At 34.1% G+C, this 16359-nt stretch overlaps 1 protein-coding gene across 1 annotated transcript in view; it reads left to right on the top strand.

The window, feature by feature from the left end:
• PTPRQ (protein tyrosine phosphatase receptor type Q) overlaps positions 1–16359 on the top strand; it is a 189965-nt gene that overhangs the window by 131258 nt on the left and 42348 nt on the right. Inside the window, exons 32-35 of the mRNA XM_045553305.1 lie at positions 279–501; positions 2576–2649; positions 12388–12487; positions 15127–15255. Coding sequence (XP_045409261.1) covers positions 279–501; positions 2576–2649; positions 12388–12487; positions 15127–15255 — 526 coding nt within the window. The remainder of the gene's footprint in view (positions 1–278; positions 502–2575; positions 2650–12387; positions 12488–15126; positions 15256–16359) is intronic.

The following is a 16359-nucleotide window of genomic DNA, read 5'->3' as shown; positions in this document are numbered from 1 at the left end:
TGTAGATGTGAACAGGAAAGTTACCCTTGGCTAAGGGATGTGCTTTTTCTACCTGGGAAGTTATCCTCCAAATAATGCATATAGATTCAGGTGTGATGGGGAAGGACAGAGTTACCTGCCTATCTAGGTAGATCGGTTGAATCATCTCTGGTGGTTTATAGAGTGACTGATGTTGTGTCCAGATGCCCTTCATGCAATTATAAAAATACTCTTTATAAATGTGAAAATACATTCATCTATTACTTATAATCATTATTCTTTTTTTTTTCTGAAAATAGCCCAGCATGATGGAAATGTAACAAAGTGGTATGATGCATATTTTAATAAAGCAAGACCATATTTTACAAATGAAGGCTTTCCTAACCCTCCATGTACAGAAGGAAAGACAAAGTTTAGTGGCAATGAAGAAATCTATGTCATAGGTGCTGATAATGCATGTATGATTCGTGGCAATGAAGATAAAATTTGCAATGGACCTCTTAAGCCAAAAAAGCAATACTTGTAAGTATAGTTTATATCTGCTATGCATTGTATTAGCAAGCTAGTTAATATCTTTCATACATTCATCTATCCATCCTTCTATCTTTCTGAAAAACACTGGATGTCCACCATTTATAGTGACTTGATCTTTCAGGCTCTAGGAACGGAAAGATAAACAAGAAATTATTGTTACATTTCATAAACATACAGTATTACCGGGGAAACAGGAAAACCTAAAAGTAATTATGATTTGATATGATAAGTTACAAAGGGTAAGATGAAAAATGTACTGCTGGAGCACATAGGTATGCAGGAGCACTTAATTCTTTCTGTAGAGTGACTAATTTGTTTTTCACTCATTATTTTGCCATGCACACTGATGTACAGGTTTTTAGATACACTATCCTATTCTTTTAGTTATGACTTCCCTTTATGTTACTCATAGCAATAACTCTCTGCTTTTTATCCTATCAAACATCTGAATGAGTGATAGAAATCTTTACTATTTCCTTTAATATTTGGCATTTTGTAAGCCTTAATAACCTAACATGTTAAAATCAATGCTGATATTTTGGCTTTATTAAATTCCTTGATAAATTGATTATTTTTCCTATTGAATTGATTATATTAATTTTGTATCATAAGACTGCAGTTAAAAAATCTTCTTAACCTTATTTGATTTTCAAAATATAATTTTTACTACTAATTTTTAAAAGGCCTGCTAGTTAAATCATTATCAAATTCTTTTTTTTTTTTTTTTTTTTTTTTTGAGACAGAGTGTCGCTTTGTTGCCCTGGCTAGAGTGAGTGCCGTGGCGTCAGCCTAGCTCACAGCAACCTCAAACTCCTGGGCTTAAGGGATTCTACTGCCTCAGCCTCCCGAGTAGCTGGGACTACAGGCATGTGCCACCATGCCCGGCTAATTTTTTCTATATATATTTTTAGTTGGCCAGATAATTTCTTTCTATTTTAGTAGAGACAGGGTCTCGCTCAGGCTGGTCTTGAACTCCTGACCTCCAGCGATCCACCGGCCTCGGCCTCCCAGAGTGCTAGGATTATAGACGTGAGCCACCGCGCCCGGCTCAAATTCTTTATAAATGTCCCAGGCCAAGTTATCATTAGACAAGTTAAAGAAATTAGACAATTCAAAAATAATGTTTTGTCATCTGTTATTAAATGCAATTACTTTGGTTTATATTCTAGGTTATTGCCTGAATTTTACTCATCATACATATGACAGTTATGAAAATGATATGCCACAAGTTTTATATTTATTCTTATTTATTGTTTATTTCACATATTTATTTCCAAAACAAATTCTGTGTATAACAAATGGAAGCATAAAGACTGTATTATACAATGGTGGAGATTAAATCATGTATTGCAATTTATTGGTTAAATATTTTTAAATGCCTTGGGTTTTTCACTTTTAAGTGAGGCAAATTTCAGTCGTTTATGAGGATCTTAGAATCACCCAGAATTTTTAAGCTTGATCTTGTTCTCTACCCTTTCCTACTGCAAATGCCATGAAAGCGTAAAAAATGTACAAATACAACTGTGCACACACAGAATTAAGAAACATTGTTATTAACTTGTTTACGAGTAAATAAGACAAGTTATATATAAAATAAGACAATATAATTATATGTAATATAATTATAAATAAGACAAGTTATATAATCATCCTAATCTGATTCACTAGTATTTGCAAAGGTGGTTGAGGTATAATAGTTACCATACCTTAAATTTATAAAGTATATTAGTGCAACACACTTTCACAGATATTAAATCATTTCATCCAAACAAATCTCTGAGGGAGGTGATCTGTTTCATTTGCTTAAACTGCTGACTGCTCATGAATTTGCCAAATTTTTGGTCACTGCCCCATCAAATTCAACAGACTCAAGTACAAGATAATTATTTTCATCTCATATAGATATGGTATATATGTGTTCTTATGGTGATTCAATTTGCATCTTGTAAATTCATTTTCTCTTGAATAAAAATATACAGTTTTCATAATTATTTGTTAAGTTGTTCATTGAAAAAAGTCATATGATATGCAAATTGTTGGTTTTAATTTTTTTATTTTACAGATTTAAATTTAGAGCCACAAATATCATGGGACAATTTACAGACTCTGATTATTCTGACCCTGTTAAGACTTTAGGTAAGACATATTTTGTAATTTAATTTAATGTATAGTATCAACATTTATCATAGTTGGAATACTTATTAGTAAACATATCAATCAATGACTGACCATTCTTAAGTACAAATTCATTTCAGTGTTAATTAGCCTAAGGAAAAAATAGTATTTGTAACATTCCTTTGAAAGATTGATGTTCTCTCCATTCAAATCTGGGCATAGATTTTGTTAGAGTGTTGCTTCTGTGCTAAGATGTACTAACATTATACCAAATATTTATTTGACTCTCTTAATATGCAATCTTATATATAAAACATTTTTACCTAATAAAAGAGAAATAGGCTTATGGAAATTTTCTCTAAATAATTCTAAAAACTAGAAGCTTACAAGTCTTCTTTAATATGGTTTTTTTCCTTCAAACAACTCTTTCATGGGTTTCTTTCAATTATACTTACCTAAATCAGGCCTAAATAAAACATGAATACAGTTTAGTCAGATGCATGCATATCATCATCATTATCATCACCATTACCATAATCCTATCTAACATTACAGATTCTATGCCAGACATACTTCTAGGCCCTTTGCATGTATTAACTGATGAACTCTTTACAACTATCCTTTAATTTAGGTCAGTGCTTCTCAATCATAGCGATTTTATGCCCCAGAAAATATTTGGCAATGCTCCAGTTTTGGTTGCCACAAAAGGGGGGTGGTGGTGGTGGTGTGTGCTCCTGTTCTAGTGGGCAGAGGTCAGGAATGCTGCTGAATTTCCACAATGCACACAACACCCCATAATGTCAATACGGCTGAGGATGAGAAATCTTGAGTAAGTGCTAATGTTTGCTCCATTTTACAGATGAGGAAACCAAAGCCCAGATTGTTTAAGTAATTAAGTGCCTGAGCCAGGATTCCAACATTCCAGCACAGGGTTCTATAACTACTACACTACAAATAAAAGATTTAGACCTGGCTTCAAATCTTGGCTCTCCCACTTAAGCAAATAATTTAATTTCTATAAATCTCAGTTTCCTTATTTGGAAAAAATGATTATGAGAGTATCTTCTGTGAAAGGTTGTTGAAATGTTTAAATGAAACAACTTATGTAAAGATGTTAATATTTTAGAGTTAGTAAATTTTTAATGTTTAATAGCTTCTTTTTAAATTGGTTATAATGAAAGATTTTAGAAATATCCTTATTGAGGGGAAATTATTTCCCTAGAATTTCACTGAGAGTATCATAACTTCCTATTTCTTTTGCACCAAGCCCTCAAAACCCCCAATTCTTCCATCTGTAATACCTTAAGGAACCAGGTGAATAGTGTATCTCTGACACTGGAGAATGTCAGACTTTGTGTGTTGCTCAGATTCTGGTGAGCTGTTGTTCTGCATGAGCTGCAAATAGATTTCAGTGAGAGTTGTGACTGGAAGAAAAGAGATTATTTCACCATTTTCAGCCAGAAATTTTCATCAGATTATAGAAATATTAATTGTATAGAAAGCTAGCCTTCGCAACCTTTGCATAATCAGGGAAACTGCATCTTGAGGAAATAAAGAAGGGGCATTTAGTTTGCTACATAGATGTTTGTAGAGAAATAACATATAAATTTCTTTGGCTAGACTGGTTAATTCCATAAAATTATTAGCCTGATTAATTTTACCCAATAATTTGATCATTTTAAACTAGTTGATTAGTCTTACGGCTTTGAAATTGTGTCGAGTATTTCTTCATTTGATAGGTAAGTCTATCACACCATGATATCACCACGTTTGTTGTCTTATTGTCATCAACATAATTTCCTATAGGTCACAGCATTCAGAAGCCATTACTGCAGGTAAACAGTGATCCTGGTACATTTACTGATAGAAGATACAAGACAGAAAAGTTGGAAAACTCATGTGTCTTAGGGAGATGCTATTTTATAGGAGCAGTGCTGAAAGGAGCTAGCCTTACTGTGTTGTGTATATGTCTCTCATCAGCTTGCTGGTTTGATACAGATTATTGATGGGAGGATAACATGTTCAGTTATCTGAGCAGCAAAGTTGAGATATTCAGGGCAATAGAAATGAGAAAGAAGAGCCATAAAGAGCGAGCACCAAGCATCAGGAATCATGGTGTATAGGGTCATGATTCCTTAGATTCAGCCAAGGATGGCCTCATCCAGCACTGCAGATAGTCTCAAGGTGCTCCTCAGTGATGTCTTCTGTTTCTTCCCTCCACTCACAGCCAGGGTAGTCGGATGCAATGACCAGTTCTGGAATGTAGCAGAAACACACAGTTAGTTCTCTTGTTCCTTCTTTGGAATCATAACCACTGCCAACCCAATCATGTAGGTACTAATGTTTACATGCCATGGTAACATCAGGAGTCCAGAGAGGGTAGAAGATGTGAAATGAAGGACAGAGCACAGGATCCTGCCAAGATTAGAGAAGGAGAGACTGGTGAAACATAGACTGGACACAGTAGGTAAAAGTCATTGGGCTGGTAAGGAATAGTGACAAGGAAGGGTCCCATGTATCTATTATCAAATTGCTCAAAGTTCAGTATATTATTTGTATACCAGTGACATAAGGACATCTTTTGAGGCTACTTCTCAGAGAGTGATCTTCCAAGGACTCTCTCCTGATAGATAGCAGCTTTGTAATTGGCTTTTGCCCTGTAATGCTTACTCTGGTTTGGCCACATGGGGTTCTGCTATTTAGATAGTCATTTATAGCTGGTAAAACAGTGACAGGAATGAAGGAAATCACTAGGGGTGTAATCCTTAGTCATGGTGAAATGAGAGCACAGTCTTGGAGCAGAAGTCCTTGGTGACTAGCAAAGTAGCCGAGCCATTTTTGCTGGTTAATGAATTTAACACTATCAGTTTCTGTCGTCACATTTGCTTTCTACCAAGACTACTGGATATTGTGGTTCTGTGGAGATCAGGTTCATCTTGATGGCTCACGAAACAAAGAGCACCCCGTAGAAATGGCCTTGGTCTACTTGACATTAGTAGAAGGCCATGGAATCAAAAGAATTATTGGCAAAAGAACTTTGCCAAGGAAGATACAGTAAAAGGACTTAAAAAGGAAACAAAGTTGACCATTTCTACAATAGTCAGTGGTCACTGGCAAGAATGTTTTCACGGCTATGAGAATGAGGACAACCAAATAATAAAGTGCATTGATATAATATCCCTAGTGTCATCAGAAGATCGGAAGATGACAAAGGATGACTGAGTCCTTTTTCTCTCAAATATGCCATGTGTTGGAATATTTGATATCATTTAGAGCAGGCTAGTGCCTCCCAATATTCTTACCAAGCCTGCTAAAGACTTATGTGTATATGTAATTCCAGAGTTCTGTGAGAGACATCTAGATCCTGTCTAAGTCATCAAACCACTAGCAAATAAGCATTCATTCGCTGGTATTTTGCACACCACAGTCAGTGAGCTCTAAGCTGAGTTGCCTATGAATTGAAACTTCAGTATTTAAGAGCCTTTTCAATGCTGTGTTTCTACAGATCATTTTGGTGATAGTTGTGCTTCTCAGAGATGTTATTATTTGGAAGTCAAAATTAGTTGTAAAAGACTCAACATAGACTGATGAACTAAAAAAAGGTTTAAGTTTAGTGAAAAGGGCTAACAGAAATACAAGTGAGAGGGGACCAGGTATTTGCTGGATAAGGATGAGTCTATGGACAAGCAGGTTGCACTTAGGGAAATCTTTAAGGCCTGTAGGAATAAACAAGAGAAATGACATATGCATTATTTTAATCCTAAATAAATACTTACAACTTATTTGATATTGTTTTCACTCAAGATTGAACATTAACATTTTTTATTAACAAAATTCACAAGAAAGCCTCTTAAACTTTAAAAAAAATCTTCCTTAGGCACATCAGTTTATGGAAACTGCTTGTAGGCAATGTTTTGATAAGAAGGTTTAATTATAGAGGATTCCTATGGTTTGAAAACCAGACACCCTTTTCTACACCTTACGGGGCTCTCATTAAAGCTGAACAAGATGAAATCTTAAACCCTATGGCAAAGGCACTCTGATTGTTTTCTTTTGTCATAACACTTCTCATTTAATTACCATGCTAACAATGAAAAGTTCCAATATGCTCACTTAGACTGAGAAATAGGGAGTTGCTGTTATCTTTTGCTGCCAAAGGATCACTTTCCCCAAGGCATCCAAGGAGCAGAGGAAAGTTTTGCTTTATTATGGAGGTGGTAGTAATGTATGGTGCATCTCGTAAACTTTGCAGTCAGAGAGGCATAGTTCATGCAGTTTTAACACATATTGAATTTATGTGACCTTAGGTTAGTTATTTAACACATTATTTAAGTTCTGAATTCTTATTTCTAAAATGAAAATACTAATACCTACCTCATAAGCTCACTGAGAGATTAAATCAGATGACTGAATGAATATCAAATGTTTATTAATAAAAATACCGGACATTGTTTATGTACCCAGTCTTTCAGTTGTTTTGCATATAAAGTAATGTATTCTTCACTACAACTCTGTAAGATAACCTCCTATTTATAGATATCCCCAATTTATAGGTAAGAAATCTGAAGCAGTGAGTCTTTAAGCAACTCGACCAAGATTTTTAACCTTGCCAAAGTTTGTGACAGCACGAGCTTTCAGACCCAGGCAGTGTGACTGCAGTCAGTGCTGTGCTTGTAAAACCCCACACTGCCTGAAAATCACTAAGTGCCCAGGTAGCTTTCAGCTTCCTTACTACTGGTGATGTTTCTGATTCCACAGACTTCCTATCCTTGCTGTACTATTTTCTCTTCTGAATATTTAAAATTATTTCTAGCTGTTCTGTTTTCTCACCTTCTTGTCTTGGCTTTTTGAGGTTAACATTCACAAATGAGCATATGTTGTTTTTGCAGACAGAGATACCATAATTCCTCTTTTGTTTTTATCAATAGATGAGTGTGATTTTTTTCCCCACACCTTGGCAAACACTTTGTTATCTACTTTTAAAATTTTGCCAGTCTGAATGAATGAAAATGACATCCATCTAAGGTGTTTTCATTTATATATATTTTTAAATATTTATTGAATATTGACAAATTGTAATTATATGTATTTATGGGGTACGAAGTGATGCTGTGATATATGTAGACAATGTGCAATGATTGAATCGAGCTAATTAACATATTCATCATCTCAAACAGTGGTCCCCAACCTTTTTGGCACCAGGGACCAGTTTCATAGAAGACAGGTGTTTCATGGAAGGGGACAGGGTGGGGCCAGCAGAGTTCTGAGGCCTGGTCCCTAACAGTCCGCGGACTGGGGACCGCAGATCTCAAATACTTATTATTTATTCCTCCTGTCTAACTATATTTCTTGAATTATGAATTTGAGAGACTCTTAGTAATTTTTTGTGCAGTGTTTGAATATCCCAGATGACTAACACTGGGACAAAAGAGAAGATGAACTCCTTATACTTTATTCCTGTTAAAAGAACTTTAAAAAATAAGATCTTCCACTTTATATGCACGTATATCATGAGTCAGACCCTGTACTATGAGATTTATATCTCATTCAACTCAAGCATTCAACTTTTGCTTCTTAAAGGTATAAAAGAGGCTTAAAAAGTTAGATCCATATACTGAGTTTAAATAATGATAATTTCAATCAGAAGGTGATACTTATGAAAAATTAGTGTTTTATAATTATGATTTGCTAAATTGCAGTAGTATAATTTATTATGTAAACAAACAACTTAATTTGATCTGTCACAGGATTTTAATTCTAGTCAGGAAATGACTTGTGCCTATTACTAAAGGAATCATGTTTATATTTTTAAGTAGAAGAATTCCGCTTAATGTGAAAGGATTTGGAGAAGTGACTTCATTCTGTGCTGCTAATGCTCTGTGGATCCATGCATAGCAGTGAATCAGAAAGTGTACTCTACAATCAGGGAACATTTTGTCCTCTCCTAGTGACACTTTTGTAATACATGTGCCCAAAGGATTACATATTGTTTATTAATATATTATATGTCATTTCCTCACTTGGCCAGTGCTTTGAAATGGTAATCTAATCTGAAAAATGTTTTTGTGGTCTCTGAAAACATTTTTTTCCTGCTGAGTTCTAAGGCCCAGTGATTCATTATTACCTGGTAAAGATAATTCTTTATTCATCTTCATGCCTTCTTCCTCAAGCATATCCAATTAGAGTCAGCATGTGAAAATTCATAAAACAAACCATTCATATTTTAATTTAAAAAATGGTGTATCTGAAATCCTTTATGAGATACATGCTGCTTTAGCACTTTTTATATTTAGCTGGAGATTCTAGAGGACCATGTAGTTCTGTTTAAAATTCAGTATTTATTCAAATCTACCATGTAGACTAGCCACAGGAACCCTTTCATATTGGTAACATTTTATAAGTACCAATCCAGGAAAAAAAATGATACATTAATCACTGCATATTTTACAGATATTTTGTTACTTGACTATAATACTTTTATGGTAAAATTATAAATCTTGTAGCTCAAAATTGGTTAAAATTATAATTAGTAGTTGTACCTGAAATAAATGGTTAATAATTTTTATATTCTTATTAAGTTCAATGCCTGATCAACCTGAAAATTTTTAATGTCTATTTCAAAATCAATGTGTTTGTTCTCTAGTAAATTTAGCAAATATTTATTGAACATTTACTATGCGCCCAGTACTATTCTCAGAACTTGGAATAATTTCATATAAAATAAAGACCCCTGTCCTCAGGGAGCTTACATTCTGGAGGAAAGGACAGACAATAAGCAATAAGAATAATAAATAAATGTATTGTAGCGTATGTTAAAAGATGATAAGAACTATGGAGAAAATAAAAAGAGTGAGAGGAGTGTGGAAGGAGGAGGGAAAAAGTGTAGGGAGTTGTATCTTTCAATTTTAAATAGGGTAGTGTATTAGTCTGCTCAGGTTGCCACGACAAAATACCATAGACTGAATATCTCAAACAACACAAGTTTATTTTCTCCCTGTTCTGTGGGATAGAAGTCTGAGATCAAGGTTCCTGCCCATTTGTTATCCTATGAGGGCTATCTTTTCTGGCTTACAGACAGCTGCCTTCTTGCTGTATCCTCACATGGCCTTTTCTTGGTGCATGAGTGGAGATTGGCAGGGGGGAGAGGGGTGCAGGTTAGAGAGAGAAAGAGAGAGAGAGAGAGAGAGAGAGAGAGAGAACAAGTTCTCTTGTGTCCCTTCTTATAAGGACACTACTATCTATCAGATCAGGGCCCCACTCCTATGGCTTCATTTAACCTTAATTACCTTCTTACTCCAAATGTGGCCACACTGGGGGCTAGGGCCTCAACATATGAATTTTGGGAAGACACAGGTATTCAGTCCATAACAGATGGTCCCTGAAAAGGCGTTATTTGGGCAAACCCTTGAAGGAAATAAAATGGCTACCTAGACAGATATACACAGGATATACCTTTCCAGGCAAAGGAAGTAGCTGCTGCAAAAGCCCTGTGTCAAGAGTGACCTCATGTCACTTCTCAGAAGGAGACTAATCTGGCTCCAGAGAAGTAAGCAATGTGGGGATTGGAAGGGAAGCCAAAGAGGTGATAGGAACCTTCTGACCAGAAAGTTAATGATGGACCAGATCACAAAGGACTTTGGCTTTTCTCTAAGAGAGATGAGGAGGATTTGAAGCAGAGGAGTGTTGTTTTAAAAGGATTGCCCTTGCTGCTATCCTGAAAAAAGATGGAAGAAGGACAAGGGTGGCCACAGGGAGACTTGTTAAGTGTCCATACAATAATGCATGCAAGACAAAATGGTGGCCTGGAGCAGGGTGCTGGCATCAGAGGTGGTGCAAAGTGAGTGGAACAGACATATAAGTAGACAGAATACCATCATGAACCCCCAAATACCTACTATTTTTAATAATTATTAACATGTTGCCACATTTGTTTTATTTATGCATTAGTTCACTAATTTCTGACATATTTTTAAGTAAGTCATGGAAAGCATGATATTCTACCCCTAAATACATTAGTATGTTTCTCGAATAAGTACATGTTTGTTTTGTTGCCACAGTTAAACAAAATTAACAATAAATCCTTGATATTTAATACTACCTATATATACATTTGGATATCATCCTCTGATTTTTTCCTTTATAGTTAATTTGCTTGAATCAGGATCCAAGTAAGAGTTCATGCATTGTGTTTGTTATTGTCTCTTCAGTATCTTTTAATCTTTACAAGCCTTCTCTTCTCACTCTTTCCCTCCTATGTCATAGACCCACTGAAGCAACCAGATGAGTTTTCCTTTAGGAGGTCTCATATTCTGGATCTGTCTGGTTGTTTTTGCTTGGTGTCATTTTATTTTTTCTTCTTTCTCCTACTTTCTTATAAATTTGAAATAAGATCTAAGAGTTTGAAAATTCATAATCAACATTTTTGTCAGGGATGCTCCATAGGTGTTACTGCCTAGATAAAATATCTTTCATCAAGGAAGTATATAACATCTGGTTGTCACACTTGGTGATAAAATTGATCAGTAGGCTTAGTGGCAGTAACAATATGATCTTTCATTGGAAAGTTGTTTTTTCCCCACTTGTAATCAGCAGATAATCTATGGGGTGATATTTTGGCATCCTGTTAATATCCAATTCCCTATTAGCCTTTCTCCTAATCATTTTAAAATGCATTTATGATTATTACCTGAATCATTTTCATTAAGAATACAAAATTGTTAATTTTGAATTTTATCATTTCTTCTACAATTATTAAACAGAATTCTCCTTTAATCTTAATTAAGCTTAATTAATCTTAAGCTTTATATTTTTAACTAAGGCTATTTTTTAAAAATTATAAAATACAGTTCATATAAGAAAGCCAGAAAAATATAAATTTTAATTATAAATTAATCACAAATATTTAGAGTAAGGAGATGGTCTAGCTAACCAATGTTTACAAATCAGTATTTTTGTTGTCCCTTTTACTGAATATCAGGACATGTGGATTTATATATATTCAATCAGTTTCAGTTTTTATTCATTATCATACTGAAGTTGTTTCCTCTTTAGCCAGTAAGGGTTCTTCAGGATATTTTTTTTTTCCTTTTCATATCATTAGGCTTTGTTAGCTTCCTAACTTTCTGGCACCATTATATGTCTTAAATTCATTTGTTCCTTATCCCACTTTGGAATTACTATCTCTCCAAGGTTCCCTGGTTCATTTTGGTGAAAAGTGTATATACATTGAAAATAGAGCCAACAGGCTTTCCTCACATCTTTAAGGTGTGTTATATAAAAGAAAAAGTCAAGTCTGACTCCAAGATTTTTTGCCTGAGCATCTGAAACAATGGAGTTTCCATCAACCAAGAGGTGGTAGAAGAATGCAGTTGAAAGGAGGGAAGTGTTGGAATTCAGCTTTTGACATATTGATTTTGATATTTTAAATATACTTTTAAATAAAGACATTTATTAGGCAATTGGATATATAAGTCTAATGTTTGAGAGATAAAAATTTAGTAGTCATCATCATATAGATGAAAATTAAAAATGTGAGGCAGGATGGACTCACAAAGGAAGTAAGTTTAGATAGAAAAAAGAAGAGGACTCCCAGGACTGAGCCCCAAATTTAAAAGGTCTAGGAGGAGAAGAAGAAGAAGTAAGTTTGTACATTTAATTAGCATTCTTCAGTAATATGCCAAGAAAACTTTTTTTGTGGTTTGAAACCCAAGATAGTATTGCATAATAATATTTAATGATAATGATATCCCTCTTCTCCAGGTGAAGGACTTTCAGAAAGAACTGTAGAGATCATTCTTTCAGTCACTTTGTGTATTCTTTCAATAATTCTTCTTGGAACAGCTATTTTTGCATTTGCAAGGTAAGATTTATTTGTGCTTACATTCCCAGGAAGCTTTATGTGCACTTTATCAGTCATAGTCCAATCAGGAAACAGAAGCCATAACAGTTACTTGAATGGGAAACATTAATTTTTTTAATTAACAGATAAAATTGTACCTATTTATCATGTACAATATGATGTTTTAAAGTATGTATACATTGCGGACTGACTAAATCTAGCCATAAAAAAGAAGGAAATCCTGCCTGTCATTTGAATGGGAAACATTTAATGTAAAGAATTGTTAACTCTTAGAAATGGCTAACTACTAAAGCAAGTAGAAGAGAACTGTAAAGGGTTCCAGAAGTAGAAAGTGCAACAAAGCAGCTATGTCTTTAGTCTGATGGAGAGAAGACAGTAAAGAAACTAAGAAATGGAAGAAGTTTCCTCTTAAGGCTGACATGGAATGGCTACTAACAAGCACGGGTAGCCTGTTACCTATCAGTATGCAAAGAAATACGACAGAGGGAATAGGCTGGAGCTGTTCTATAGAAGCTACCCATCATTACTGGATGATAGACAAACTGGAATTGGTCCTAGAAGCATCCCATTTTGCTGATGGTGTAGGTGAGCTGCTTGGAATCATTCACCAATGGGATAGGGAGAGCATATACATCAGAGGCAACAAGAACTCGTCCAGGTGGGCTGCTGGGCCCACAATTAATAATGGAACCCAGAAAGGCAATGCCTTGCAAGGTCACTCTAGTGCCCTCTATTGACAAAGCTTATCATTCTGCCAGCTGGCAAAGGAGAAATGTAGGGTCCAGCTCTAGTATCACAAAGGTGGGCAAAGAAGAGTGGATTTGGAGCTGAGAGACAATGAAGTGATAATGCAAAAGCAGAAGTTTCCAGGCCATCTACATTTTTTGAATAATTTATAACTCTGATAGGTTTAATTTAAAATACTTTAATTAGATTTAAATTTTAAAGTTTATACAGAAAAGCTAATTTTTATAATAAGGACAACACTTGTAAAATGTCCTCCTTCCTTATATTGTGGACCTGCCTTCTCGCACTTACTTTATCAACATGTCTTTGCTGAGTTTTCCAAGTGTCCCTTCCAATTCTTAGTATCATCTTTCTGATCCCCATGTTGTTTACAGGACCTTGATGGAAATGTTACTTCTGAACTCAAAATCTAGTTTCATAAGGTAGATTGCAAATACAGGTTAAAAAGAACCTGTATTTGAAAAATAACCATTCCACTAATTTCCTAAATAGCTCAATAGACTATTTTTATTTTAACTGAAGAATGTTCTGTATTCTGAATGCCATGCATCATCTGTTTCATCTTAAATCTCTGAAATCATCATTTTAATAGATTATTTGAAAGGCCCTGGAAAAAGATATTTTCCCTATACCACATACTATTTGTATATTTAGCCAGAAGATGCTGAGAGAAAGTCATTATATTAATACTAGGCACTTTGAAAGATATTCTGTATAAGATATGGATCTTATTCTTAAGGGGTATGCATTGGACACATTCATATCATTCCACTGCTCCAAAATCTTCTCTGATTCCTTATTTCCTGACAAGATAAGCTTCTTATATAGGCAGGAAGTGGTCGCCCTTTTTCCCTAAAACTATCCCAGACACTTCTCTTTAGCCAAAGGGGTCTGTTCTCACCTGAACATTCCTTAGAATTTTCTATAACTCTGCTTGTGTTCAGTCAACCTAAAATGTGCTTCCTCCTCATCCTGGAACATCCAAGAAAAATGCTACTTCTTTATTCCTTCTAAATAATAATAGTTATAATAACTTATATAATATCTTACAACTAATTAGGCACTGTCTTATAAATTGTCATTTGAGTCTTTGTTTATTTTTATGCTTTTTCTACATTTGGATCCTGTCTTCAACTAAATTGTAACATCCTTGAGGACAGGAACATGTCTATATGATCCTCAATACCTAACTCAAAACTAATAAATCTTTGAAATATAAAAGATAGATAGACTAGCTAAATATCACTTTGTAACATACCATACTATGTCATGGAGAAATAAGCATGAAAAGGGCTTAAAATAAAGACTTTGTTTTGATTTTCAGATTCATGTGACTTTTATTTTTGAACCTGAGTTTTTTATTATGAAGATAATATTATATACTTCATATTTTTATAAAAATTCAATGAGACAATTTAAAAAAACATTTTTATGTATTTCATGCATGTGAAAATATTTCATGTATGTAAAAACAATGGAGCTTTATCTTTTAGCACTAGTATTGAAAGCACTGAGTTATTTCGACTTTGGCATATTTCCTTTTTATGACAAATCAGTGTGACAGTCAAAGGGAAGAGAAACAAGCTCACAACATAAGTCTCCTTGGCTCTATATTTTAACTATGCCAATGGCTGAGGCCTTAATAAACTAATTCTCATTACATTTGGAATTTCAACCCAACAACTTGCTAAAAAAAAAAAAATAATAGGATAGGTTCTATAGAATTAAAACAGGAAAAGAAGTTGAGTAACTATACATTTGCAGCATGTTCCAAGAAGTGATTTTAGCAAAGAAATTATTTGACTAGATGTCTTTATTTAAAAAGAAAACTAAACCTCATTTTGTATGCTTTCTATGATATTCCCTTCTTGGATCTACTGCATTTGTTTTAGAATTCGACAGAAGCAGAAAGAAGGTGGCACATACTCTCCTCGGGATGCAGAAATTATCGACACTAAATTCAAGCTGGATCAGCTCATCACAGTGGCGGACCTGGAATTGAAGGATGAGAGATTAACGCGGTGAGCACACTCCTCTGGGTGAGCAGTGGTCCAGAAGGCCTGGAGCCATGACCCTATTCTGACCTATGCTTGTTGGAAGTGTTTGTGGGGCTCCAATTTACGCAGGTCACAGAGATCTTCTTTCAAAGGGTGACCTCCGTCTTCTACACACTTCTCACTGGTGTTCGGAGAATCACTTAATCTTCCTAATATTTTGAGTTCAATATGAACCTTGGACTGTAATGTTCAACCAAGAGTTTTTTCCTGAGACAAATATTTTTACACATTAAACCTTTGACATTTTGTTTAATAATTCACTTCATATGATAGACTTTTTTACATCAGATTTTTCAGTAACTGTCCACATTTTTTATCACACATTTAAATTAGTTAAATTTATAACTACTTGATATTACTTATATCATTTTTATACAAGCCTTTCTTATAGCTTATTTTAGTATAAAATTATACAAAAATCTAAATTGTATATGACATCATTTTAAAAATTGCTTGGTATTTTAAAATTAAATACAAGGTGAAAAATTGCCTTCAGAAGGAAAAGTAAGAACATGTGTACTAAATATGTGTCATTGGTATGTGCTGAAAATAGTAAAATGAATAATTTTGAAGAAAAAATAATTTTAAATCCTTTTAAAAGCATTATAAATTATTCAAAATGTTGGCACATTTAACAAAACTTGTCTATTCAGATAATTTATCCAATTCTTAATAAAAGCTATTTTCAGGTTATTTTCGTAAGTTTAAATTTTTATAAGATCCAATATATGTGATGTGTATAAACACAAAATAATTGTTACCAAGTACTTGCACTGCTTTGTTAAAATTTTAAAAATTATTATCAATTTTGAAAATATGGCATCAATGATCTTGAACTTCAAGAATTAATCACTTGTAGTTGTCACTTATCAAAGTTGGTCTTTAACTTAATAGATTGACTTTGCAAGTATATTTCTAGCATATCTAAAAATATCTAATATGTGCTATAGAGGGAAGTGTCATCTGATAAGCATGGTTATTCCATACACTATAAAATGAAAGTTATTCAATGTTGTCTACTAAATTGCAAGGAAATTTGGTTTGTTGGAGATGAAAACTTATTTTTTT

Source organism: Lemur catta, chromosome 6 (genome assembly GCF_020740605.2).
Source record: "Lemur catta isolate mLemCat1 chromosome 6, mLemCat1.pri, whole genome shotgun sequence".
In the NCBI taxonomy this organism is placed as follows: domain Eukaryota; kingdom Metazoa; phylum Chordata; class Mammalia; order Primates; family Lemuridae; genus Lemur; species Lemur catta.
Note: the sequence above shows the minus strand (reverse complement) of the source record. Positions and strands in the feature narration are given on the sequence as shown.